The sequence below is a fragment of the Monodon monoceros genome, unplaced genomic scaffold, assembly GCF_005190385.1.
Source record: "Monodon monoceros isolate NGI ecotype Baffin Bay Population unplaced genomic scaffold, NGI_Narwhal_1 Super_Scaffold_1, whole genome shotgun sequence".
Taxonomy (NCBI): Eukaryota; Metazoa; Chordata; class Mammalia; order Artiodactyla; family Monodontidae; genus Monodon; species Monodon monoceros.
The window spans coordinates 37,075,837-37,101,011 of NW_021703765.1; the positions used below are offsets into that span (position 1 = coordinate 37,075,837).

General features: G+C 47.2%; 1 protein-coding gene across 4 annotated transcripts in view; it reads right to left on the reverse strand.

Annotated features, from left to right (window-relative positions):
• Nucleotides 1-25,175, reverse strand: part of FHOD3 (formin homology 2 domain containing 3) — a 497,516-nt gene that overhangs the window by 260,025 nt on the left and 212,316 nt on the right. For 3 of the 4 annotated variants that reach the window (XM_029219969.1, XM_029219976.1, XM_029219995.1), the window contains exon 5: nucleotides 23,621-23,726. In XM_029219969.1, the coding sequence (XP_029075802.1) occupies nucleotides 23,621-23,726 (106 nt within the window). Of the gene's footprint in view, nucleotides 1-11,515; nucleotides 12,384-23,620; nucleotides 23,727-25,175 lie in introns of those variants that run through there. The other variant, XM_029219986.1, reaches the window with a different exon arrangement.

Here is a 25,175-nt window from a genome sequence, read left to right on the forward strand (position 1 = left end):
CCACAGGCACGGACCTAGATCCTGAAGGACATACTGGGCAGCAGGCACAACACCGTGCAGAGGACACGTGGGTCAGCTTCACGCAGAGCGGGCAGGGGGAGTCCTTACAAAGACCCCAGCACCAAGGGGAGCCCAGGTGGACAGGGCACCAAGCAGGGGTCGTAACGGAGACCCATTACGGACGGCCTTGAATGACAGGATGAAACACTGCATTTCATCTCATCTATCAACAGCTTCTGACCTTTAAATGTTTTAACAACCAAATCTTTCCCAAAAGAACTCTATGCGTAACCCTGAAACATAAAATGGACCAAGTGAAGGCTTGGAGATGCTTTCTCTGCTTCCGGGTGGGGTGGGGCCCCCTGGGGTCTCAAAGGGAGCCCAGGGTTTGTGGAATAACACGTGGAAACTCCTGGCTCCTCGTACAAATGGAAATGGGGGAGGCTCTGAAGAGGTTCTTGGGAAAGTTTTGGGTTCCAGTCTCCCACTAAGAGCGGAGCAGGTGAGACTCTCAGAAGTGTTTCTGACGGGGAAGGAGAACCGCAAGTCTCCCACCCGCTAGTGAGCTGAGATCAAGCCCAGTGCAACAGCTCCTTCCACCAGCCACGAACCCCCAGAGTTGCCTCTGCTGGTCAATCCCGCACTGGAGCTTGTAGAAGCCACTGCAGTGTCTCCCCTTCCTGCCTTCTCTCTTCCAGGGAGGCTGGGACCGGAGAGGGCGGGTGGGGGAAGAGGGGAACGAGGGTCCTGGAGTTTCCCAAACGTGCAGACCAAGACTAAAGACTTTCTGAAGCGTGGCAATCACTGCTCTGTGTGCACGGGATGCCTGCTGAACAGGAGCCATTCCGAACATTAGCATACTTCAAGCATTAAATTTACAGAGCTCTCTGATGTCCCAAATTATAGTTATGGAGAATACACGTTTAGGGGCACGATCTGGGGCACGGGAGGAACTCAGCGTTTTCCTTCAATGATGCATAAAAGAAGCATGGTAGGGAGATTTCCCCAGACGCAGAAAACAGAAGCAGGCAGGCAACGAGGTCAAGGGTTGGTGTGAGAGCAGAGGGGAAGGGGCAGAGACAGACCTACATCAGCAAGAACGTGCGAGACGTGGGGAAAGGAGAAAGGGAATGCAGGGGAGCCAGGCAGGGCAGGGGACCCCAGGGCACACACGGGAAAACCTGGGGGAGCCAGGAGCCGTGGGCAGCAACTCTGAGTTGGGGCATCTGACTGAGCGGATGGTAGGCCGTAGACAGCTGAGGGTGGGAGAGGAGCTGGATGAAGAGCCAGCCCCGAGATTCTCATTTTGGAGACATTTTCCTGACTTACATCAGCTTATAACCTGTTCCTCTAAGTTTTGTTGCATCAGCAGGACATTCAAGGCACAATTTTGTTTTGTTTTGTTATTTGGGTTTTTTTTTTCAGTTATATAATATATATTTTCAGATTATTTCCCACTGTAGAGTATTATAAGACACTGAATATAATTCCCTGTGCTATACAGTAAATCCTTGTTGCTTATCTATTTTACATGTAGTAGTTTGTATCTGTTAATCCCATACTCCAAATTTATCCCTACTCGCCTCCCTCTCCCCTTTGGTAACTATAAGCTTGTTTTCTATGTCTGTGAGTCGGTTTCTGCTTTGTATATAGATTCATTTGTATTATTTTTTAGATTCCACATGTAAGTGATATCATATTTGTCTTTCTCTTACTTCATTCAGTGTAATATTCTCTAGGTCACTCCATGTTACTGCAAATGGAATTATTTCATTCTTTTTTATGGCTGAGTAATATTCCATTGTGTGTGTACATATCACGTCTTCTTAAGCCAATCACCTGTTGATGGGCACTTGGGCTGTTTCCATGTCTTGGCTATTGTAAATAGTGCTGCTATGGACATTGGAATGCATGTATCTTTTTGAAACAGTTTTTGTTCTTTCCGGATACATACCCAGGAGTGAAATTCTCGGATCATATGATAGTTCTATTTTTAGTTTTTTTTAGGGAAACTCCATACTGTTTTCCATAATGGCTGAACCAATTTACATTCCCACCAATAGTGTACAAGGGTTCCCTTTTCTCCACACCCTCATTAGCATTTATCACTTGTAGACTTTTTGAATTATAGCCGTTCTGATCAGTGTGAGGTGATACCTCATTGTGGTTTTAATTTGCATTTCTCTAATATTTAGTGATGTTGAGGATCTTTTCATGTGCCTACTGGCCATGTGGATGTCTTCCTTGGAGAAATGTCTGTTTACATCTTCTGCCCATTTTTTGATTGGGTTGTTTTTTGTTATTGAGCTGTATGAGTTGTTTGTATATTTTAGATATTAACCCCTTGTCAGTCACCTTATTTGCAAATATTTTCTCCCATTAAGTAGGCTGTCTTTTCATTTTGTTGTTGATTTCCTTTGCTGTACAAAAGCTTTCAAGATTAATTAGGTCACATTTGTTTATTTTTGCTTTTATTTCCATTGGTCTAGAAGATGAATCCAAAAAAATATTGCTGCAATTATGTCAAAAAGTGTTCTGCCTATGTTTTCCTCTAGGAGTTTTAGAGTATACTGTCTTACATTTAGGTCTTTAATCCATTTTGAGTTTTTGTATATGAAGTTAGAGAATGTTCTAATTTTATTCTTTTACATGTAGTCTGTCCAGTTTTCCCAGCAACACTTTTTTTGTTTGTTTGTTTTTGGTTTTGTTTTTCTGCGGTACGCGGGCCTCTCACTGTTGTGGCCTCTCCTGTTGCGGAGCACAGGCTCCGGACGCACAGGCTCAGCGGCCATGGCTCACGGGCCCAGCCGCTCCACGGCATGTGGGATCTTCCCGGACCGGGGTACGAACCCGCGTCCCCTGCATCGGCAGGCGTACTCTCAACCACTGTGCCACCAGGGAAGCCCCTGAAGAGGCTCCTTTTAAACCAAGAAGTTCATGTAACCGGAGGTGCTACAAATATGTCCTGGAGACAACCTGTCCATCCCAATGACACAAGAAGTGCTTTTCAGAGACCAAAAAGGGGTTAGGGGCTAGCTGGTGAGAATACAGGAAGGGGGAACGGTCTGAACAGCCAGAGTGGCTGTGAGCACTGAAACAAGTCACAGCTGAAAGGAAAAACAAAGGGACAGACTGTGACAGCAAGGTCACCAAAGAGAAAAGCATCACCAAGGGGAAGGAGTGAGGGGTGACTGTGTGCGCCGGGCCACACACTTATCTGAGGTCAGGCCATAGACGTGGAAGGTGCAAGGGAGGCACAGAGGGAGACAGAGGCTCTTGGTGCCAGTCCTCATCGGGGCTGTCATTAGTGTTTTGGAAAGCACCCTGGTCTGGGACATCCACAGCTCCGAGGCCATGGCCAAGTCACCTCCACCCTCCAGACCTCATTTTCTCTATGGTGCAATGAGAAGGGCCAACTAGGCAGCTTCTAAGGCACCTTCTGGTTCTAATATCCCTCGTCCAGGCAGGCTGGCCACTGGATGGAACACTGAACTAGGCAGCATGGTGACAGGGGCAAGGTCCTGGGGGCCAGTGGAAAGTGGCCAAGGAAAAGTCTCTTCTAGACCAAAGACTCCAGTATGAGGATCACCAGCCACTGCAGTCACGTGGTCACTCACCACCGGGGTCTCGGGGAGAACAAGACTCAATACAGAAGCCAAGAAGGGGCTCCCCTGGTGGCGCAATGGTTGAGAGTCCGCCTGCTGATGCAGGGGACGCGGGTTCGTGCCCCGGTCCGGGAGGATCCCACGTGCCGTGGGGCGGCTGGGCCCGTGAGCCATGGCCGCTGAGCCTGCGCGTCCGGAGCCTGTGCTCCACAACGGGAGAGGCCACAACAGTGAGAGGCCTGCGTACCGCAAAAAAAAAAAAAAAAAATCTATCTATCTATCTATCTATATATATATATATATATATATATATAGTAAAAGCCAAGAAGCAAGGACGTGGATGCAGGATGCCTGGGTTCAGTCACAGCAGTTCACACAGCATGTTACAGAATAACGTGAACGCCCCTCGACCTAGCAATCCCACTCCTCTACTTACACCCTACAGGAACTCACACCCATGCACAAGGAAACAGAACAAGAACGTGCGTGCTAGCCTTGATTACAATTCCAGAAAACGGGACACCACTTAAATGTGGACCCATCGGACAGCTGATAAATAGTGGCAATACATTCACCCCGTGGAAAACCACCCAGCAGTGAAACAGACTAGGGGCACATTCGCAGCTTGTAAGTGTCTCACATAGTTATGCTCACTCAGCTTCCAAGCACTCACAGCACGAGACTCTGTGCCGAGGCTGGTCTAGGCATGGGGGACACTTGATCGAACAAAATGGATGAAGTCCCTGCCCTAGTGGGTGGACAGAGAAAAGAAAGCACCACCCAGTAATACAGGTTGTGCAACAGACTATGTGGTGCCCTGCAGAGAAGCATGAGGGAAGGAAGAGCAGGGGTTATTTTATGCAGTGGCCAGGTAAGGCCACATCGCGTACTGGTGATGTTTCTTATCTCAAGCTGCGTGGTGGATGCACACAGGTTCCTGTCTGTTACTCCTTATGCCTTTATCTGTTGGATATATTTCAAAATAATCTTAATTACAATTAAGACTGATAAGGGAAGTAATTAACAGATGGGTGTATATTCTTCTACCTTAAACGTAAAGATATCCCATCCTCCTGACCCCGGCCACCTGTCCTCTCCCCCCACCTCCCCCACCCGCTCCCTTCCTGCCTTTGGTGGTGCGAGCACAGACATGGTAGGCCACCGTTCCTGCCTTCCACCCCCAGAGAACCAAACCTCCCACACCCAGGGAGGCTAGTGTCTCTCAAGAAGGAGAGGCTCTCAAGGTCGAAAGCGATGCTCCCAGAATCCAGCCAAACCTCATAACGCCTGCCAGTACCCAGCCCAGCAAGGAACCTCGTCAGAGACCTGACTTCCAATGTTGGACAACAGACTTTCACTCCAAATTACACGGCTTTTCAGGCTTTAGACTGCCTCAGCCTTCTTACATCTTTTAAATACATGTGATATGAAAGTACTCCCCCCAAACCCTATGCCTCATTAGTCCCTAACATTGAAAAGAAAGATCAGAAAGAAAGATACATTTATTCACTGAAGGCCCTCTCCCCCTGGAAATATAAAGTGGCTGAAGTAGACCGCTCCCAAATCTTAACCATGGACATACTGGAAAAAGACATGGCCACTGCCTCACTGTCTCATAGCGGTCAGCTGAACAGAAAAAGAACAGACAAAAATCACACGTCAAATTTTATCAGTCTGGTAAGGATTCTGAATTTAAACCCATCTGTCCTTGAATGCTGCTGCATTTCCAGAACAACCACAGGAACTTCCAATCACCGAGATATTCAGAAGCAACATCAGAGCTGGCCTGAATATCACCGACAGCCACACCTATTTATAAAACTCCAAGAAAGAAATCTGCCTCCAGACCCCCTCTTTATAGCAAATGATGGTGACGTTTGCTTGGGTCAGAATCCCCTCTGGCAAGTCTGAGGAGCTAATTGTGATGTGCGGCGTTCTGTCCAGCTGACGCCAGCCCATTAAGCAGGGTAGTGAGGGTGCACGAAGCGAGGTGAGTGGTGATTCAGCACAGCGCACTGGCGATGCAAGCCGGGGTGGAAATAGGTGAGGTAATGTGCACAAGTCCACGTTTCTGAAAGGACGGAAGCTATGCCATGAAGTCAATTTTTTCAGCACCCAAAACCTTCAAGCCATAGTCCGACAAATCAGCCGTGTTCGCTTTCAATACCACGAGAAGTCCAGCTAACAAAGAAAGCCAGTGGCATTCAGCTGAGCTTCGCATGTAGTCCAGGCTCCACATACACTGAGCAAATGCAATCACTCACTACACCATCCTGCATTGCCCTGTGCTTCTCTCAGCTGTGCCCTTGGCAGGGGAAAAAGGGAAGTACGCAACTAAAAGGCAGACTTCGTTCTTGAGAAACACAGGGCTCTAGATCGGGAATGCAGAGCACTCTCTTCCCAGCAAAGCCTTCCAAATGCCCAAGACGGGGATCATTTTCTCAGGTTCCCATCGTCTAAAATGGCAGCCTGAATGCGACAAGCCAAGAACGCCGAGGTTCCACCTATCTGCCCACATGTGCGTGCACATGGCTTTGGCAATAATCACGTTCATCTCTTTTGGGTCTTTCCCTCTGCTTTTCTAGCTTTTGATTCTAAGACTTCTCTGCCTTATCCATGTTGCACGGATTTGTTCTCTCCCTGAGATCCTCTGGACAACAGTCACTCGTTGAGTCCTTTATTGAAAAGCGTTGCAAGCACCACGCTCTTTTTGAGCTGCCTGCTCAGAGTGGAACGTGGAGGATCCAGGTGCACATAAGAGTGTTTGGTCCATAAGAAGGACCCCACCTAGTCAGGGAGAAGGGCAAGGGGACAAATGGTTACGAATATTCTGTGAGGTGGGAAGACCACATCCCAAGAGGGCTTTAGGGAGGGTCCCCCAAGAAGGCATCACGGGAAGGGTGTCAGGGGAAAGGTGTCACAAAGGGTAAAGAGAAACCCCGTAGTAAGACAAGGAGGAGGAGAAGGGTCAGCGTGCACGAAGAGGTCAAGTACACAGTAGATGCAGACACTTGCACGCAGCTCAACCTCATGTACCTCCCAACACAGAGCCAGAGTGGAGGCCGTCTTACCCCCTTGGCAAGATAAATATTCATCTTCTCACTTCCACGGCCATAAGCCAATCAAGTGAATGGGTCCCATGGCTGGAACATAGACTGTGGCCCAAAGGTGCTCGTAATGGTGGCTTTCAGGAGACAGCACTGCACTCAGATGACAGAAGACCCAGAAGCTGACAGAGCCAGCAGGCTTGGGAAGCTCTTGTATGCCCACAATCCTTGCCGTCAGCAGCATACGGAGAGAAAGCCCCAAACCACTGCCCTCTGCTGTGTCCTGTGGCCAAGAAGCCTTCAAAGGCAAAGGGCAAAGAAGCACTAGCCATTGTTCAAGAAGTCCATCAAGTTACAAGACAGGCAGCACTGCTACCATCTCTCAAGGTTTGGCAGGTGAGAGGAACGCTCACAGGGTACTTGCTGTACATTCTAAAGAAATCCCTTTTTATGAGAAATTATACTTATTTCTCAGTGCATGACTAGTCAGAAAATCTAATTTAGACCAGATGATTCAGATGACAATATGCCTCTGCCTTTTGACTTAAAGAGTCCAACAGCAACCACCCTGCTCAACACTGACTGGGCACAGCTCCCCGGGGGAACAGCTGGAAAGGTCTTAGGTGGGATCTCGCTCCCAGGAGCCCTCTGCAGGTACGGAAGAGCATCAGCCATTGTTCCCATCCTCGGTGCCAAGGCGTCCAGATGAAGCCTCCACGGAATATCTGCTTATCCAAGCAGGTGGGGAACGAATCGTGCTTCTTAGTAGGTCTGGAAGGTTCCTACTATCTCAACTGTAATTTACAAAAAGGTCAGCCATTCTTGGTCCCAAGCACCATTCACATTCGAACTTCAACTGATATCAGAGGGATTTTGTAATCCACATGGAATTTAGAAACAAACCCTAAAATTGCATATTTTCTTTATTTTCAAGCCTGATAATGCCTAGAAACCTTTGTGCTGTGTTTTGCCTACACGAGAATGAATAATTGATTCAAGTACCACATTTCATGTTTTATGAAATTCCCATGAAACATGATACATTAAGCTGATTCTTTTTTTTAAAAAAAAGCTGAATTTTGAAAAGCAAACATCTTGAATGGCTGAGCAAAGAGTAACTGAAAAACAGTTTTCTGTGTCTTTGAAATGGATTCTATAGGACTGAAGTACTTAAAATTTATCAACCACCTTTGGAAACATAATGCTGATGCAAGCAAAGTTGAGAGAAAAAACAGGATTTCAGGATTTTCATCCAAAACCCAACTTAATACAGTGTTTTTGTGTATATCCATCCTTACTCGATGGCTCCTATCCTCAGAGCACTGCCAAGTTCCTTGCGGTGAGGGGCCTCAGCTGGAGCCCTCCCCACCCCCCACTGCTGCTCTCTGCACAGGGCACGTGCCGGATGCGTGAACGTGTGAAGGAGTGAACGGTGTGGCTGTGGACGAAGATGAGCAAAAACCACTTCTGAAGACTTGCCCCGGTCAACCATCTCTAATTCATGGGCAAGATGACCCATGTGATGGCTTACCAACCTCCCTTTTCTTCCTAAAACTCAGCCCAGGGACTTCCTTGGTGGTCCAGTGGCTAAAACTTCACGCTCCCAATGCAGGGGGCCAGGGTTCGATCCTTGGTCAGGGAACTAAGATCCCGCGTGCCGCAACGAAGATCCTGCGTGCCACAACGAAGACCAGGTGCATCATGTACCACAATGTCCACTGCAGCACTATTTCAAGAGCCAGGACATGGAAGCAACCTAAGTGTCCATCGACAGGTGAACGGATAAAGAAGACGTGGCACATATATACAATGGAATATTACTCAGCCATAAACAGAAACGAAATTGAGTTATTTGTAGTGAGGTGGATGAACCTAGAGTCTGGCATACAGAGTGAAGCAAGTCAGAAAGAGAAAAACAAACACCGTATGCTAACATACATATACATGGAATCTAAAAAAAAAAAAAATGGTTCTGAAGAACCTAGGAGCAGGACAGGAATAAAAATGCAGACATAGAGAATGGACTTGAGGACACGGGGAGGGGGAAGGGTAAGCTGGGACAAGTGAGAGAGTGGCACTGACATATATACACTACCAAATGTAAAACCGATAGCTAGTGGGAAGCAGCGCATAGCACAGGGAGATCAGCTCGGTGCTTTGTGTCCACCTAGAGGGTTGGGACAGGGAGGGTAGGAGGGAGGGAGACACAAGAGGGAGGGGATATGGGGATATATGTATACATATAGCTGATTCACTCTGTTATACAGCAGAAACTAACACACCATTGTAAAGCAATTATACTCCAATACAGATGTTAAAGAAAAAACACTCATGGTTTTTTTTTAACATGTAAAGATGTTAAAAATAATAATAATAAAAGACATGATGCAGCCAAATAAATAACTATTAAAAAAAAGAAAAATAAAACTCAGCCCAATCTTTTTCAGACCTCCATGTCCTCTCCTGATGCTGGCATACTGGAAACACTGAACTTTCTCCTGGATCACCCTCTCCTTTAGTTGCCCATTGGTGTGCAGCACAGAGCCCTTTAACTGCACGGGCCTGGACTCCACCAGTAGTTGAGAGGTCCCAGGGAGCAGCCAGCACCCTAATGAGGGGTCTCAGGAAAGCGTGAGAGACGATGACTCCAGCAGCCGCAGGGCACCGTGGGGGACTCAGCTGGAATGGGCGGCAGGCATGTGGTTGCCTGTAAGGCCCAAGAAGAAAATACAAAGTCCTTGTCCTCATGAAGCCTTCCCCTAATGGCTCCCCAAGACATCGGCCTCTTGTGAGGTCACACAGTATTTTGTACCAATTTTAGCCCATCCACATGGCTTTGTATGGCCATTGTTTGTATGTAACTGTATTCGCTTCCTTTTGCTATATAACAGATTACCACACGCTTAGCAGCCTAAAACAACACATATTTATTATCTCACAATTTCCATGGGGCGGGAGTTCAGGCACAGCTTAACTGGCTCCTCTGCTCAGGGTGTCTCAAGGCTGCAATCAAGGTGTCATCTGGGGCTGTGGTCCCATCTGAGGCTTGGGCTCGCCTTCCAAGCTTATGTGGTTGTTGGCGGCGTTAGTCTCCTTGCAGCTGTAGAACTCACGGCAACTTGCTTGTTCAAGGTCAACAGAAGAGCGTGTCCCGCCCAGAATGAGCTTCCTTTTAACAGGTTCAAATTCAACAGATTTGGGACCTTAATTACACCTGTAAAACCCTTTCGCCTTTACCACGTAATGCAACCTAATCATGGTTTTGTGATATTCACACATCCATTATAATCACAGGTCCTGTCCACACTCAAGGGGAGAGGATTATACAGGGCACAGAACGGGGGAAGGAATCTTTTGGGCCATCTTAGAACTCTGCCTTGACCACAGTATGCCTGTCATTTTCCCAACTAAATTTAAGCTCACTCCCCTTAGCACCTTATTCTTGGACTTAACAGCACAACTTGTAATTATTTAGTTTGTATCGTTCTCTGCTTCTCTATACTCAGGCCCCAAAGTGACTGACTCAGGTAAGGTAATCGGGTCACACTCACTGACGAATGAATGAACCAGCCCAACTCCATTTACTGAGGCCTCCAACCAGAGACAAATTAGAGCCACAAACTAACCAAAAGTAACGAAATATAAAATTGAGAGGGGGTCAATCTTCTCGCAACCCTCCAGTTAAGACCTGGTGGAAAGGACAGGAAGAGCATCTGGAATGAAGGGTGTGGGGCAGCTAGGTGCACACAGGGAGAGAAACTATTTGGACGAGGGCGGTGGTATGGAGAGATGCCAGGGAAGTCAAGAAGGCAGCCAAGGAGGTGGCCCTGTCGTGGGCCTGTCCTCATAGCTCCCAACCCACTTCTCCAGCCCAGCCATGTTTAAGTAGTGAGTCCAACCCACGATGTTTCTGTGAGTCCTCTGAGCTCCCAGGCCTCAGGCTCTGGAGAAACAGCAAGGCCACCACTGTCCCCTGTGCTCCTGACCTCACCATGTACAGATGAATTCCTGGGTAGAAACCAACACTCACCCTGCTAATCCTTCAAACTCTTGCAGATAAATTTGAATGCTGGCCCCGAAATGACTAAGGGCAGTTTATCTTTCTATTCAATGACTTGGCTGGAATCTATGCCATGTAACCAGACGGTCTTCTTTGAAATTTTCTGGAAAAGGACAACATAGGCTTGGTTGTGGCCTAAGGAATCCTATAACAACTGCTACAGAACATGCAGAAGAGGGAGAGTCAAATGGCTCTGCTTCCATCCCTTCTGCTTCTTATGTTTTACTTAGAATCACAGAAATCTCAGAGCTGGAAGGGATCGATGAGGTCACCCAGTAGCACCCTACCCAACCCCAGCAGCCCTAACAGGCCATCAACCTGGGCTCTGGTGGAACATTTCCGATGCAAAGCAGTGTGCTCTGTGGTGGGAAAACTAATTGTCCCACACACCTGTCTGAAATCAACTCAACAAACATTCCGAAAACGCCTCGTGTTCCCCAGAATAAGCAAATGCCGTATTTGGTATCCTGCTCTCACTCCCCACGTCTCAAGCCGTTGACAGACATCACTAATCAGTCATGGCACTCTTTCTGCTGATGCTGGATGTGGCTTCAGAATGCTCCAGAAAGGCACCACTGGTCAGTTTACACTGGCAAGAGAAATCAACTCATCTTCCAACTCTCTTCTCGTCTTCAGTCAAAAACCACTTTCCTGTAACTCCTACTCACTGCTCCTAATCTGCCTTTAAAAGCAACAATTTTGTCCCTTCCTCCAAAAACAACCCTTACTCATCTAACTACATCTAAACGTATTCCCTACTTAAACCCTTGCAGGATCAAGGCCAGCTCCAAGGACAGGGTTACCTGGGAGAGAAAGGAGTCGAGCTCTAATTCTGGGACGGTCAGGTGCCCTCATGGTGTTTCAGGAAACCCTAGAGCCAAGAAGGCACCAGGGGCAGAGATGAGTGTGTGCGGCGTGGGCCACGGAGCACTGTTCTGCCTGCGGGAACTGACTCCAGGAATGAGTCAGGCCAGCTTAGCACAGGAGTGGCTTTGGCAGAGCCTGGCTTTCAGGAGCTGGAGAAAGAAGAGGCAGGGGAAAGGAAGCAAGGGATAATGCGGTTGATGTAACAAGGGTACCAAAAACCAACTCAGAGGAAAACCCTCCAAATCACACTTCATCATTTAGCATATGACTGCTGTCCCCCCATTTCACATCTTCTGCACACTTACCCACAATCACTCAGAATACAAGACAGAGCTCTGTGTCATGTCTCTGGGGACTCTCCTTTCTCTCTCTCCCTCTCTCTCTTTCTTTCTCTCTCTCTCTCTCTTTTCTTTCTTTCTTTCTCTCTCTTTTCTTTCTTTCTTTCTTCCTTCCTTCCTTCCTTTCTTCCTTTCTTTCTTCATCAAATAGAGCTCTGTGTCATGTCTCTGGGGATTCCCCTTTCTCTCTCTCTCTCTCTCTCTCTCTCTCTCTCTCTTTCTCTCTCTCTCTCTCTTTCTTTCTTTCTCTTTTCATCAAATATCTGTTGAAGATCTACATGACACCAAAGAGCAGGCTGGAGCTGGGGCCACAAAGTCTGTGAGTTCCTGACACCAAGGAACTCAAAACATCTATTTTGGTGGCAGGTACATAATTCCTTGAGAACCAAAACCAGTTATAAAGTATAACCCATTTTTGTGTGTATTTTATCTCAGGAAATCACGACAAATTTAAAATCAAGATATACACTGAATCTGAAAAAGAATATATATACACACATATATATAACTGAATCACTTTGCTGTACACCTGAAACCAATACATTGTAAATTAACTATACTTCAGTAAAGAAAATGGTAAAAAATATCAAGATAGTCACTATATTGATGAAGTGAACTGGTAAGCTTATCAAAAAGAAAAATTCAATAATTTGGCTTTTTTTTCCAAGTACCAAAAACAAATCAACGTGTGCTGTAGTGCTTCCAAAACAAGAAGATCTGGTGAGCTAAAGCTTCAGATTAGCAAGTCCAGGCTCTGTCGAGTTCTTAGTACAAACCAGCAGCTTCCTCAAGCATTGTGAGTTCTCTTCCCTGCAGACATTCTATCATTCATCTACTCTCTCCTTCAGCCGCTTTTCACTGAGCTCCTAAAATGTGCCTGGCATCAAGGATGGGAACTGACACGAAAGCAGCCAAGCATGGTGCAGGGAATTAGCCTAGGGTCGCTGGCCTATAGTCTATACTCAACAAATATTTATTGTCAGTGAGGTGAGTGTCACGATCAGGGTATACACAACTGTAAAGCAATTATAGTCCAATAAAGATGTTAAAAAAAAAAAAAAGATCAGGGTATGCAGAGAGCGCCAAGATACCAGAGGGGCAATGGAAGGTCTCCTGCAGAATACTGTATCTGAGCCTCATCCTGAGGACAAGCAGGAAGCAAGGGATAAAGCGCGAACCAGGTGAGGAGGGGTGAGGCTGAGGCCAGGCAGAGAGCTGAACAGGTACACGAGGGTAGGACCAAGGTGGGCGCTACCCACGTGGGAGGGCCAGGACTTCATCTGAGGATGAGAGAAGCCACTAGCCATGTACGCCAAGGACCAAGGAGAGAAGCTGGGCACTGTAGAAGGTCAACCGGGCAACAGGGGGCAAAATGGACCATGGAAGGCAGGGTTGAAAGCAGAGAGACTAGTTAGGGGGCTAGGAGAGCAGATCAGGAAGGAAAAGAAATGATGGTCTGACCTCAGACTCTAAAACTGGGAATGAAAAGAGATGCAAGGACTTGAAAGGGGGTGAAGGGCAGAAGAGCCCAAATTTGATAGTTGATGATTACAGAGAGTGAGTGAGAGAGAGGGGTCTGGGAGGCCCCCAGTAGTACCCGAATATGATGGATGACTGTGCTCTTCATCCATATGCTGGATAGAGCCATGGGGTGCTGGCCAGGGGGTGAAGCTGTCAGGTTGGGGTTTGGACGTGGTGCACTGGGGACACCCAGGACGCGCCAGCTCCGCAGATCTGAGGGGCTGCAGAGTGACCTGGGCTTGGGGACCTTGTGCACATCACTGGCTGGGGAAGTCACAGTGCCCAGAGAAAGAGCGGTGCCCTGCAGGAGGCTGGCCCAATCTACCAAGAGCCCTCCAAACTCCAAAAGGCAAGAATCTATGAACACAGAAACTGACATTTCCCCAGTAAATCCCAGCCAGGAAAATAACTTTAATCCATGTTTGAGGCTAGGTTTAAAATTTGCTTAAGACGTTCTATTCTATCGTAAGCCTGGATTTGTAAGCAGAAACCCTGTAAAGGACCATATGTGAGATAAGGTTATAGCCAAGGAAATAACAATTGTGATTCAAGGTACACCCTGTCAGCAGTTCCTCTGGAAAAGTCCACTGAACAAGGAGAGAAGAATGGAGTGCAGAGGCACATCTTCGGTGTAAATAAAGTGGAAAAATTCCTGATGAACGCAGAGCAACGAGATTCAGTCGCGGAAAATTCCACACATAGGAATGGCCAAATAACACTGTTTTTCTTTTTTCCTTCTCATCTCAGATAAAAGAAGAAGATGGGGGCTGCTAATGGAGAGGAAAATTCTGGAGAAATCTCTTTGGCTGAGACTATGACAGGGTGAAGTGCTCGAATGCGCGACTGAACAAAATAGCAAGGGCTTTTAGGGGGTTTTTGGCGAGTGGGTTGGGTTTTTTTTTTTTTTACCTTGGTCTGCAAACTGGCCTGAATTTCTGGAGGGCTATGACTCTACATAGAACGCGAGGTGAATTTTAAAGTAGCATCTTATCAATCCAGGAAGAAGTCAAGCTTAAATTATGATAATAATATTAAGTTAAACCATTCAGTTTTTCCATTTCTACGGTAAAAAAAAAAAATGGTCGTGGACTTCCCTGGTGGTCCACTGGTTGAGAATCCGCCTGCCAATGACACGGGTTCGAGCCTTGGTCCGGAAAGATCCCACAAGCCGCAGAGCAACTAAGCCCGTGCGCCGCAACTACAGAAGCCCGCGCGCCTAGAGCCCGTGCTCCGCAACAAGAGAAGCCACCACAATGAGAAGCCCGCGCACCGCAACAAAGAGTAGCCCCAACTGGCCACAACTAGAGAAAGCCCGCACATAGCAACGAAGACCCAACGTAGCCAAAAATAAATTTAAAAAAATTTTTTTTTTAAATAGTCACATATCAGCAATTTCACATGATTTGGCGTAATGATGCTCCAGGTCGGGGATAACGTTGACCAGGTAGACCTAGCCGTGTACTGCTTCATAAAGACTATCCTGTGAAGTGATTTTGTTACTACTTAACAGAATTGAGCAGAATTAATCACTGATTTTTACTTCAGAAAAATTAAAACTTGAAAGAAAAGCCTCATTCGTTCTAAGGTAAACTTACCAAAATAAGTGTCTTCTAATTATAGGGAAAAAATACCTTGCAAGGGAGTGAAGAGGAAAGCCAAAATCATGTTTAAAGCTGGAAGTACTCATCTAGAGTTAGATGTTAAAGGCAGATACCCTGCTTGCTGCCCAATGTGGTGAAGGGCTCAGGGTCATGCATGTTGCCTGCCTCACCTGTGGGCTAACCCAGCACCAGCCTCTCTCACCTGTGAACCCAGAGGAAAAACAAAGGGCACTTTGTTCCATCGAAGTTCAGGACCCGGCTCTGACCTTCCCTCGCTCCCTCACCCACCTGACCCCACGTTCCTGCACGCAGTGCTGAGGACTGAGGGCCTGGCAGGACCCAGAGCATAAGCGATGATGATTCTGTTGAGTTTGCACTTCCAGAAAAGTAGCAGCACAAGCAGAAGCCTCCAAACCCCCTTCTTACCAACCTACCCAAATGACCAATGAGAAGCACAAGTGAAGAAGAGATTCCACGAGCCCTGAGACTGGGGTAACAACCACACACCACAGCCTTTGTGGGGTCCATCTAGACACACCAGAGACTGCAGCTGGCCGTGGGGAATGGTGTGTCCAGCAACCAGCTCCCTCTCCTGGGAGAAAGTCCTGGAGAAAAGCTGGGCAAGTCCACAGTATCCGATGGTCATGCGGGCCATGGGAAAGACATAAAGTACCCCAGGATGAGTCCATTTTTGGCCCCTGTGCCTGAACAGGCTGGGAGAGGAAAGACATAAGTGCAGCTCTAGACTCTTCTCTGACCCATTTCTTTAAGAGGGGTGCGGGCCTGACACAGGGTGAGGACGGCAAGGGTGGCAAGAGGGGCCACAGATGGGACACTCAGAGCACTCGGGGTGACCCTTCTGTCACCACACCCCAACAGCAGCGGCAGGAGTGACTCAGCCTCCCTCCCCAAGCAGGGCGGGCTGTGGCTTTCCTGCCCTGACCAAACCCCTCACAGCAGGTGTGTGGCTGGTTCAACCTGGAGGCCATGTCCCCAACAGCGTGCCAGGTGTGTGAGCAGAAAGGTCAGGCCGAGGTGAGATACACCAGGGCACAGAGAACATTAGACACCAAACGCAGACGTCTCAAAAACTACAGCGGAGAAGAAAAACAAATACACAAACAAAACGTGCAGACCTCGTCCCACGGCTATGAGTGGCCCAGCTTCTCCAGCCATTCCCAGCCCACACGCCACAGCTGGTGAATGCCCGGAACGGACAGACCAAGTCTCCAGCAGGCGTGCTACTCATCCAAGTCCTCAAAGGAAGAGTTTCGACATGCAAACACAGAGGAAGAGGAAGCTAACTCTCCCTCAGGGAAAAGGACCTGACCCATGAGCCTGACTGACTTAACCAAGCGGTTGCCACAACTGAGGAACCCAGGCCCCAAGACACAGAGTGTTCCCTGATTGAAACAAAACGGGAGGGCAAGAGAGACCTTTCTTAGATGACATTCCCAAACCAAGCTTACAAAAGAAACAGGAAAAAGACCCAAGAGAATCCTTTCATCCTTTCATGTGGTAAATACCAGACCTAATTCAAAAATGAATAGATAAGAAAAACAAAATACAAACACACCTGGGGGGATATGCATAAAATTCTGTAACAAACAAGAAGGAAATGGACATTGCACACAAGAGTTAGATGGAGAACTTGCAAAGGATTTGTCCCGGGCCATGAAAGAGCATGTCCGCAACAGTTTTGAGTTTTTAAATAAGGATGTCAATTCTTCCCAAATTAATGGACAAAATTAACACAATGACAGCTAAAATTTACAAGCCACTTTATAAAAATGACTATAAAATTGGTCCGTAGGAATAAGTGCACCCTAATGACCAGGAATGACAAAGATTACCAAAAAATGATCACCCCCGGCCTGGGGTAGATAAGCAGAAATGGAGATCACTGGTGGAAACATAAACTCACGCATCCCTAGAGGGCAATTATTCAAGCAAAACCAACACAACCTTTGAACCCAACAACTCTAAGCAACAGATATTTACTTCTCACAGTTCTGGAGGCTGAATGTCCAAGCTCAAACTGTCCACAGAGTTGGTTTCTCCTGAGGCCTCTCTCCTTGACTTGTAGATGGCCGTCTTCTCCCCCTGGACAGATCTGTGTCTCAATCTCTTCTTCTTATAAGCATACCAGTCATACTGGATCAGGGCCCAATGATCTCATTTTAACTTAATTACCTCTTTAAAGGCTCTATCTTCAAACACAGTCATGTTCTGAGGTATTGGGGGGTCCGATGTCGACATATGAATTTGAGGGGTGCATAATTCAGCCCATTACAGGTACTGCATTAATCTCATTGATTATTATTGATAACAACTGTCATAGCTACAATTCAGTCTTTTACTTAGACCTTTCTATGAGCTCTTTAAGCTTCTCAACACTCCTATAAAGAAGGTATTATCTCCCTTTTGTAGGTGAGGGAGCAGCGGTTTAAAGAAGTTACAGAATTGTGCCAAGGTCTAGGAGCCATCACAAAGCCAGCTGCCAAGGTCCACTGCTCCCCTCCAGGAGACGAGGTTGACAACATATGTACAGGACACTTCATTTTTGTAAAAGGCATGTGCAAAGCAAGTATGTACATGGGTGGGTAGAATATGGTCTTCGTTTTGTGGGATTATGGGTGATTTTCATGTTTTTCCTTTTTATGCTGTTTGTTTTTCAGACAATTGTGTGCTCACAAATTATACAATAAAAAGTTATAAAAGCTATTTCTGTTTTAAGAAAAATATCTACATCACTCAGTTTTTACAAAGTTTTCTTGTCAGCCATGTCCATCTTTGGCCACCTTTACGTCACTGGCCTTGATGCTCTGACACTCTCATCTCTGCAGGTTCAATTTGGCCCAATGGGTTGCTAAGTTGTGCCAGCCAACATGACTCCTCACTGAAAACGGACCCTGTCACATTGACTGACCAAGAGGAGAAACATCAAGTGAAGGAAGATTCTGCCCTTGACACTGGTCTCAACTTCCCCCTCCCCGGGCGGCTGGTGACAAACACTACTAGGACACGTGGGCTGTTGTGCCATCCACACAACTGGCCACGTGGCTGCCATGATTGATTCCTGAAGTCTTGACCCGGCAAGAGGTAAGAAAGAGGAAGTTCCCTCCGAGACAGGCCGGTGCACCTCAGGACTAGGGTAAGGGGGTGGAGGAGAGTCAGGCCAGGCTGGAGGGTAGAAAACACAGTATCCAAGGGATGCTTGATTCAGGAAGTAAGCAGCTCTCCCCCTTCTGTGCTCATCTCCTCACCTTGGTGCCAGTTTGGGCCCCTCCCTACCCTCCCCATCTATAGTCTGAACAACCTCTGCTCTCCTCTTTCGCTCTGAAATGTCAAAAGATAAACTTTTAAGTTTTCCTGGGATGGAGGATGTTAGTTTAGTCATCATTTGATTACCATCTGATCACTTTGTATCACTGCCTGGTGCTGTAGATGCCAACAAAAGCTATCTGACCACAAGCCCTGATCCTCATTAACAGACCCCCTAATACACAAGGCATTTCCCCCCTGTAAGTTTAAGTGATATTTGGCAAGGCACTGAAATTCTCTGGTTCCGGTTTTTCCAAGGAGACCTGAAGTCTGGATTTTTTTATGTCAAATCTCCCAATTTTTAAACGTTGACAACCATTAAAACGTTTTTAAAAAACACAGGAGCAAACGAAATATCTGTAGTTTTCTCCTAAAATGCAAGGGTTGAGCTAAAGGAGCTCCAAGGTCTTATCCAGCTCTGATGATGACTAAGGTGCTTTAGGATTAATGGGTACTTTGCTTTAGGTGAAATGATCAAATCTAATTTTTCCATGTAAAACTAGCCCTTAAGAGGCAGCTTCCCTGGAGGTATAGCCAGAAAAGGCAACTGGTCTCACTGATGCTACTTATCTCTTTCTCTTTTCTTCCCCAAAGCAGATCACCTATATGCAATTTCTAAACACGTAAGACGTTTTCGATACCGCATATAGTGGTTCAGAGGCAGCACCTCCCAGGGAGCTTCTCCAGGGCAGAGCTGCAACCTGGTTTTATCGGCTCATTCCCAGGGACTGACAGGGCCCATCGTGAAGGCTCAGCATGTGTGCGGAAAGTTTTAAGTTCCCAGGAATATAGCTCTCAAGGTCCTACTTCAATAAGAATAATTGTGAGATATAAAATTCCACTATCGATATATATTAAATACTGGTGATCACACACACACAAACCCTTTAGATCATTAGCTATAGCCATCCAAAAATAATGTCGGATAAATATTATTTCTACATGTGGTGCATTTAAGACCTCTTCCCAGCAGCCGGCTCACATTTTTGGAGAGCGCTAGACTACACCGTAACTCAAAACCTATCTTTACCTCTCAGCAGATACATCCTCAACACAGAGCAACAGATTCCTGGGCCTTAAAAAAAAAAAAAGAGCTGACAGAGAGCTGAGTGCAAAAATAAAGATAATTTAAACGAGTCCTAAAGGCAGATGTGGAAAGGACTGGGTCCTCCAAATGCTCTTGTTTCCTTTGCATCCGGGGGCCTCACACATGGTCACATAGAAACTGAGGAAACTTCATGAAGGGCATGCTCCTCCACAGCACTGTGACAACTGGCCCACCTTACGGCTTGTAAGAGAGTTTTTCAACACTGTCTGGACCCAGTTTTGAGGCTCTGCTTAGAAGTCAGTCAGTCCCCTTCTCCAGCAGCCCAAGTCCACCCTCCCAACCCGCAGGCATGTGGGCTTCTCACACGCCAGAGCCCCGGGGCCCACTGACATAATGCAAACGGGCCAATCCTAAACCTGCTCACCCCGCCTTGTGTGGAAACCACAACAGAGGTGCCTGCCCTCGCCCTCCACTCTGCTTCCCCCGAGTGGCCCAGAGCGGGCATGACGTTTTCTCCCCGGGGAACGGTGAGTTACAAAACTAAAAACCTCTTCCCAGTTTCTCTCTCTTGATCTGCAACAGGCCTCACCATCCTTCACCCAAGGTAATTTGGTTAAAATGAGGCGGGACAAAGAGGCAATTCAAAGGTTGTCCTTGACTGCAAATGCCTGGTGGCTGCCGGCAGCTGATCACAACCTAAAAAAGCCTACATGCCTTCAAGGTCAGGAAGGGGTAACTCAACATGTGGGCTGGGGAAAAAACCAGTAGTTTCCTTGTATCAAAACACAAAGGTCACAGCCTAAGAAATCTGTCCTTTACATCCCTCAGAAGTACACTTTCCTGGCACGGGCTTCAGTCAGATACGTCCAGATGTGCTGATGTGCTCACAATGCCCTGGTTACCCCGAGTCTTCTGAGACTCAGCGGAAGTGGGGTGGGCGTGCAAAGGCCCCTCGGCTGCATGGAAAGCAGGACGTCTTGTAATAACCTGAAAGGGAGGGAGTGCCCGCTCGTTTCCCAGGTAACAGGTGGTAGCCGTCTGGCCTCCATTAAATAGACATCACTGGAAAATCAAAATCAGAAGGCAAGGCCTTGGTGGTGGCAACGGAAACTCAGAGGCAAGGAAGGGTCTTACCTCGGTGGCATTTTCTTCAGGGACAGAGAAGCAGCAGGTGGCTGGCAGGGTTCTCCCTTGGCTGTGCTTGGGAGTTCTGATTCTCAAGCATTCGTTAACTGCTTTTGGTGCCTTTCCAGGGCAGATCAGAACACTGCAGGTTAATAAACCACTGCACACACTGGGGCGGACAGCCTAGCTGAAGTATCTGTGTCAACACCACCCTTCATTACCGCCAAGTACCATTGACACAATTCACCATTTGGTACCTTGCAGAACCACTGGGCTTACCCTGCCCCTATACGATGATGCACTCAGTGGCAGGGAGGCCCTCTCTCCCTCCAGCCAGACCACCACGGGGCTGCTTACTGGAAGGCTTTCTCCGCTGGGCTGAGTTTTTCCTTCCCAAGTCCCTCTATGTGGCACGCACGAGTAACCTGCAGGCACAAAGGCAGGCCTTTCTCTCTTGCCACGTCCCCTTGGAGTCCAGGAAGCCAAACACCCACTGTGCCAGCCTCCCTAGCAGCTACAGGCGGCCATGCAACCCAGTTCTAATCCATGGGAGGTCTGCGGGGGGCTCCTGATGAGAATTTTGCTTTCCTGATAAGGCGGGGCTGACCACCGCTGGCCGAGCCACCCTCCTCACCACAGACTTGAATGCAGATGAACAAAGATGCTCACACCGATGATGGCTCTATACAAATGCACATATAGGGCTTCCCTGGTGGCGCAGTGGTTGGGAGTCCGCCTGCCGCTGCAGGGGACGCGGGTTCGTGCCCCGATCTGGGAGGATCCCACGTGCCGCGGAGCGGCTGGGCCCGTGGGCCATGGCCGCTGGGTCTGCGCGTCCAGAGCCTGTGCTCTGTGGCGGGAAAGGCCACGGTGGTGAGAGGCCCACGTACCGCAAAAAAAAAAAAGAAAAGCACATATACACTCCTAGGTAAGGGTCAGAAGAATAAAGATTAACATGTAGATGGTTATTAGTTCCATACAGGTGTGTGTAGGTCTGTGCATTCATACCAGCACCCACTGGGGAAGACTTTTTTTTTTTAAGTTAAAATGATGCATACTTTAAACCTCGCAAAAAAATACGCTGTGAATTTGGACCCATTATTCAGAATTAGGCCATTTTAGGTGTATTGCTTTCCATGTGGTTCAACTTATGAGCATCCATGGAAAACAAAATAGAGGAATTGCTCCCACCCTTATTCCTGTGTCGTCCCCTCTTCCAGGTGTTGGGCCAGTGTGGATGGAAATGGAAGGAATCAAGGCTTATATGCGTTTCTTCAGACACAGAAGGACAGCTGCATTCGGAGGCAACACAGCAGGACAAAGTTTATGGTTAAGTTGGTACACGTGCCATAAAAGTTTCCATATAAATGTTTTAATCATACTGAGACTAGAAATCATAAAATTCATCCATAAAGCATCTCTGCTGACAGCTTATAATGAGGATCTACCACACACCCAGGGAAAGATGGAAGGTAGACAAAAGGAGGTGCCTCCCCAGCCTCACAAACACCGTGGAGCTGAGAAACTGAGGCTGAGGGACCCTCTCTCACACACACACTTGGCATTTATCAAAATGAACAGAAACAATTAACACTGACTTAAAAATACGTCCCCCCAAAAATTTTTTAATGAACCGTCAGTTTTCCCTTTTGCTTTTGCCCTTGTTGCAGTGGCTCTCCAGGAGCAGAGGAAATGGGGAAGGATTCAGAGAGTTCGAGGTGCTGGGTCACAACTCAGAACGTAAGGAACCTTCTCAGGGTAAAACACAACAGGACACTGCAGGAGACTGTTTCGTTTTGCCTGCCTCATTCAACTCTAACCAAGGACATTTGATATTAAATCACACGTTTCATGTATTTTTCCTTCATCCAAGGGAAAGAAAAGGAGGTCTTTCTTTTTCCTTATATGAACACGGAGTTGTAGAGTTACAGGCATAGATGCAGAAGGGGGAACAGAACCTTGATCAGTCATGATGGGCCCCAGTCCTGGCCACGGTCCTTGCTCGACTTCACCCTAGAGGAAGTGATTTTTTAGGCAAACACTCAACCTCTTTGAGACTCAGATTTTTCAACTGCAAAATGAAGATAATATTGAACTATATTAAATTTTTCATTTGGTAGGTCAAAACTGTTGATAAGAGCTATGTCATATGGTCCAACCTAATAATTCCTGCCCTGCCTATTCACAGGTTTTACGGAATCAAATAAAATTATTTATAGGAAGTTGCACAAAAATACTCGAACTCTGAAAAGAGCATTAACTTTATGAACTGGAACGGTAATCAGTGCTTCAAACACCACACACGCACCACTTTGTAAAAAATGAAATTACGGAGGTAGCTTTCAGCATCCTTCTTTAAAATGCAAATTCTGGGCCCACCCCAGACCTACCAAGTCAGAAACAGGAGGACCTGGTGAGGAATGTGCGCTTCCTACAGGAACTCCCAGTGATAAGCCAAGTCGGTGACAATATTTTTCCCAGGAAATAACTGGCCTCTTCGGTTTTGAGGGGCTTTCTGTTCAAATGCAGGCCTTACCCAAGCCCACTTGGTGTGCACCTTTCCTCACCAAATAAAGGAGATTATAAAGAACCTAGTGTGCAGAATATTCTTTTCTTAGTAACTGGGAAGAGGGCTTCCCTGGTGGCGCAGTGGTTGAGAGTCCGCCTGCCGATGCAGGGGACACGGGTTCGTGCCCCGGTCCGGGAAGATCCCACATGCCGCGGAGCGGCTGGGCCCGTGAGCCATGGCCGCTGAGCCTGCGCGTCCGGAGCCTGTGCTCCGCAACGGGAGAGGCCACAACAGTGAGAGGCCCGTGTACCACCAAACAAATAAAAATAAAAATAAAAATTTTTAAAAATAACTGGGAAGAGACTACAAGTAAAGTCAGTAAAATGAACTCAGTCACTGATTAGTTACGAGGAATCGATAAAACCTGAAGGGGTCTTCTTTTGCTACAGGATGTCTTCATCTCCTTACTCCGTAACCAGATCTCTCAAAAAGCTCTCAGTATCGAAGTTCCTGGAGGTGACCCCAGACCCTCCTTGCAGCAGGGGCTGGGCCGCCCCATGCCCGGCGTCACTTACCCCTCAGAATGTAGTTCTGATAGTTCTGATCTGCCTCAGCTCCCACCTTGATCAAACACGTCAGACCTTCAGCCACTACAAATTCATGCACCAAATCCTTGTCATCCTGGCAGGAAACAGGGAAAGAGAGAGAGAGAGAAAAAAAAAAAGACTTCAAATACTGTCCCGGTCCATCCTCCATCCAGGCTGTTCTGTGAAAACTATGTACAAGCCTCTGACGCCAGACCGCGACCTCTGAAGATTGCTCTGCTCTATTCAAATGAGGCATCTTAACTGTTGCCAGAGGAATTTTACAGCCAGTCTTCACATCGTTGTTTGCCAAAGACCAATTATTGCCTTCTGGGCAATCTAATAAAGATAAGGCAAATGAATCCCCCGACTGTCAGGAATACTTATAGTGATCTGTTTTTCATTCTTTAGAAATCACCAGGCTCCGTATCCCCACAGGTCCCAAGGGACCAGCCACATGAAGCCTGCTGGGTTTCAACACAGGAAACACTGGGCTGCAACACAGACCATCGTGTAAAGGATTCAAAGCAACTCGTGTGTTTCAAAAGACAGTCCCTAAAGACGGTTATGAGCGTCTTGCAAATGGTGTCTGAGAAAGTAGGGGAGCAGTTTCTCCACCTCCCAAGTTGTGCAGCTTGCAGGACAAGCAAGGAGGCAGAGCACAGAACCGGCCGTGTGTCTGGAGCAGCTACACTGTCGCTCAAAGGAGCCACGGCGGTCAGTCTGATGACCGGATCACAGAAGGCAAGACCTGGAAGGAATCGCAGGAGTCATCTAACCTGGTGGTTCTCAAAGAGAGGTCTCCAGACCCACAAGCACCTAAGCATCACCTGCAAACTTGTTAGAAGTGCAAAATACCCAGCCCCACCCTGACTTACTGGATAGGAAATGCCACTGTGGAGCCCAGCAACGTGTGATTAAAAAGCCCTGCAGGGGATTCAGAGGTGCTCAGATCCTTCTCACCTCTGACTCCCTCACATCAGGATCATCTGCAGAACTTAAAAAAGGAACAGGAAGCAGGTCCCTGCCCAGATGGGTTTAATCTGAATTTGTGGGGTGGGGCCCAGGCTCTGCTATTAAATTCCCAAGGAAATCCTAAAGGGCAGCCAGTTCAAGAACCACTGATCTAATCCTACCTTCCCTTTACAGATGAAAACGCAAGAGGGGCAAAACTTTGGCCAAGATGACCTAACCATGGTCCAGCCAGCCCCCAAATCCAGTCCTTTGCCTGGAGTACCAAGTTCCATGGAGCTCTATAAGAGGGATTTTTCCACTACTGTTTCAGGAGATTTCCTCAATTGGACACTGCCTTGTCTCAAACACAGCTAGGATACATTCATCTTCAATTATAACAACAGAGCAAAAATAAAAAACCTCAGTGATGTAAACAGTAGAAAGCTTAATGGAATAATGAAAGGTTATTATTATAGGAATGGTCAGCAACCATGGTTTACCTCCAAGAAAGAAAAAATAATTTAGACAAACTGGTATAATTCTCCCATCTCCACATTGAAATCAGCCCCTCATTTTAATTTTATGGCATTTT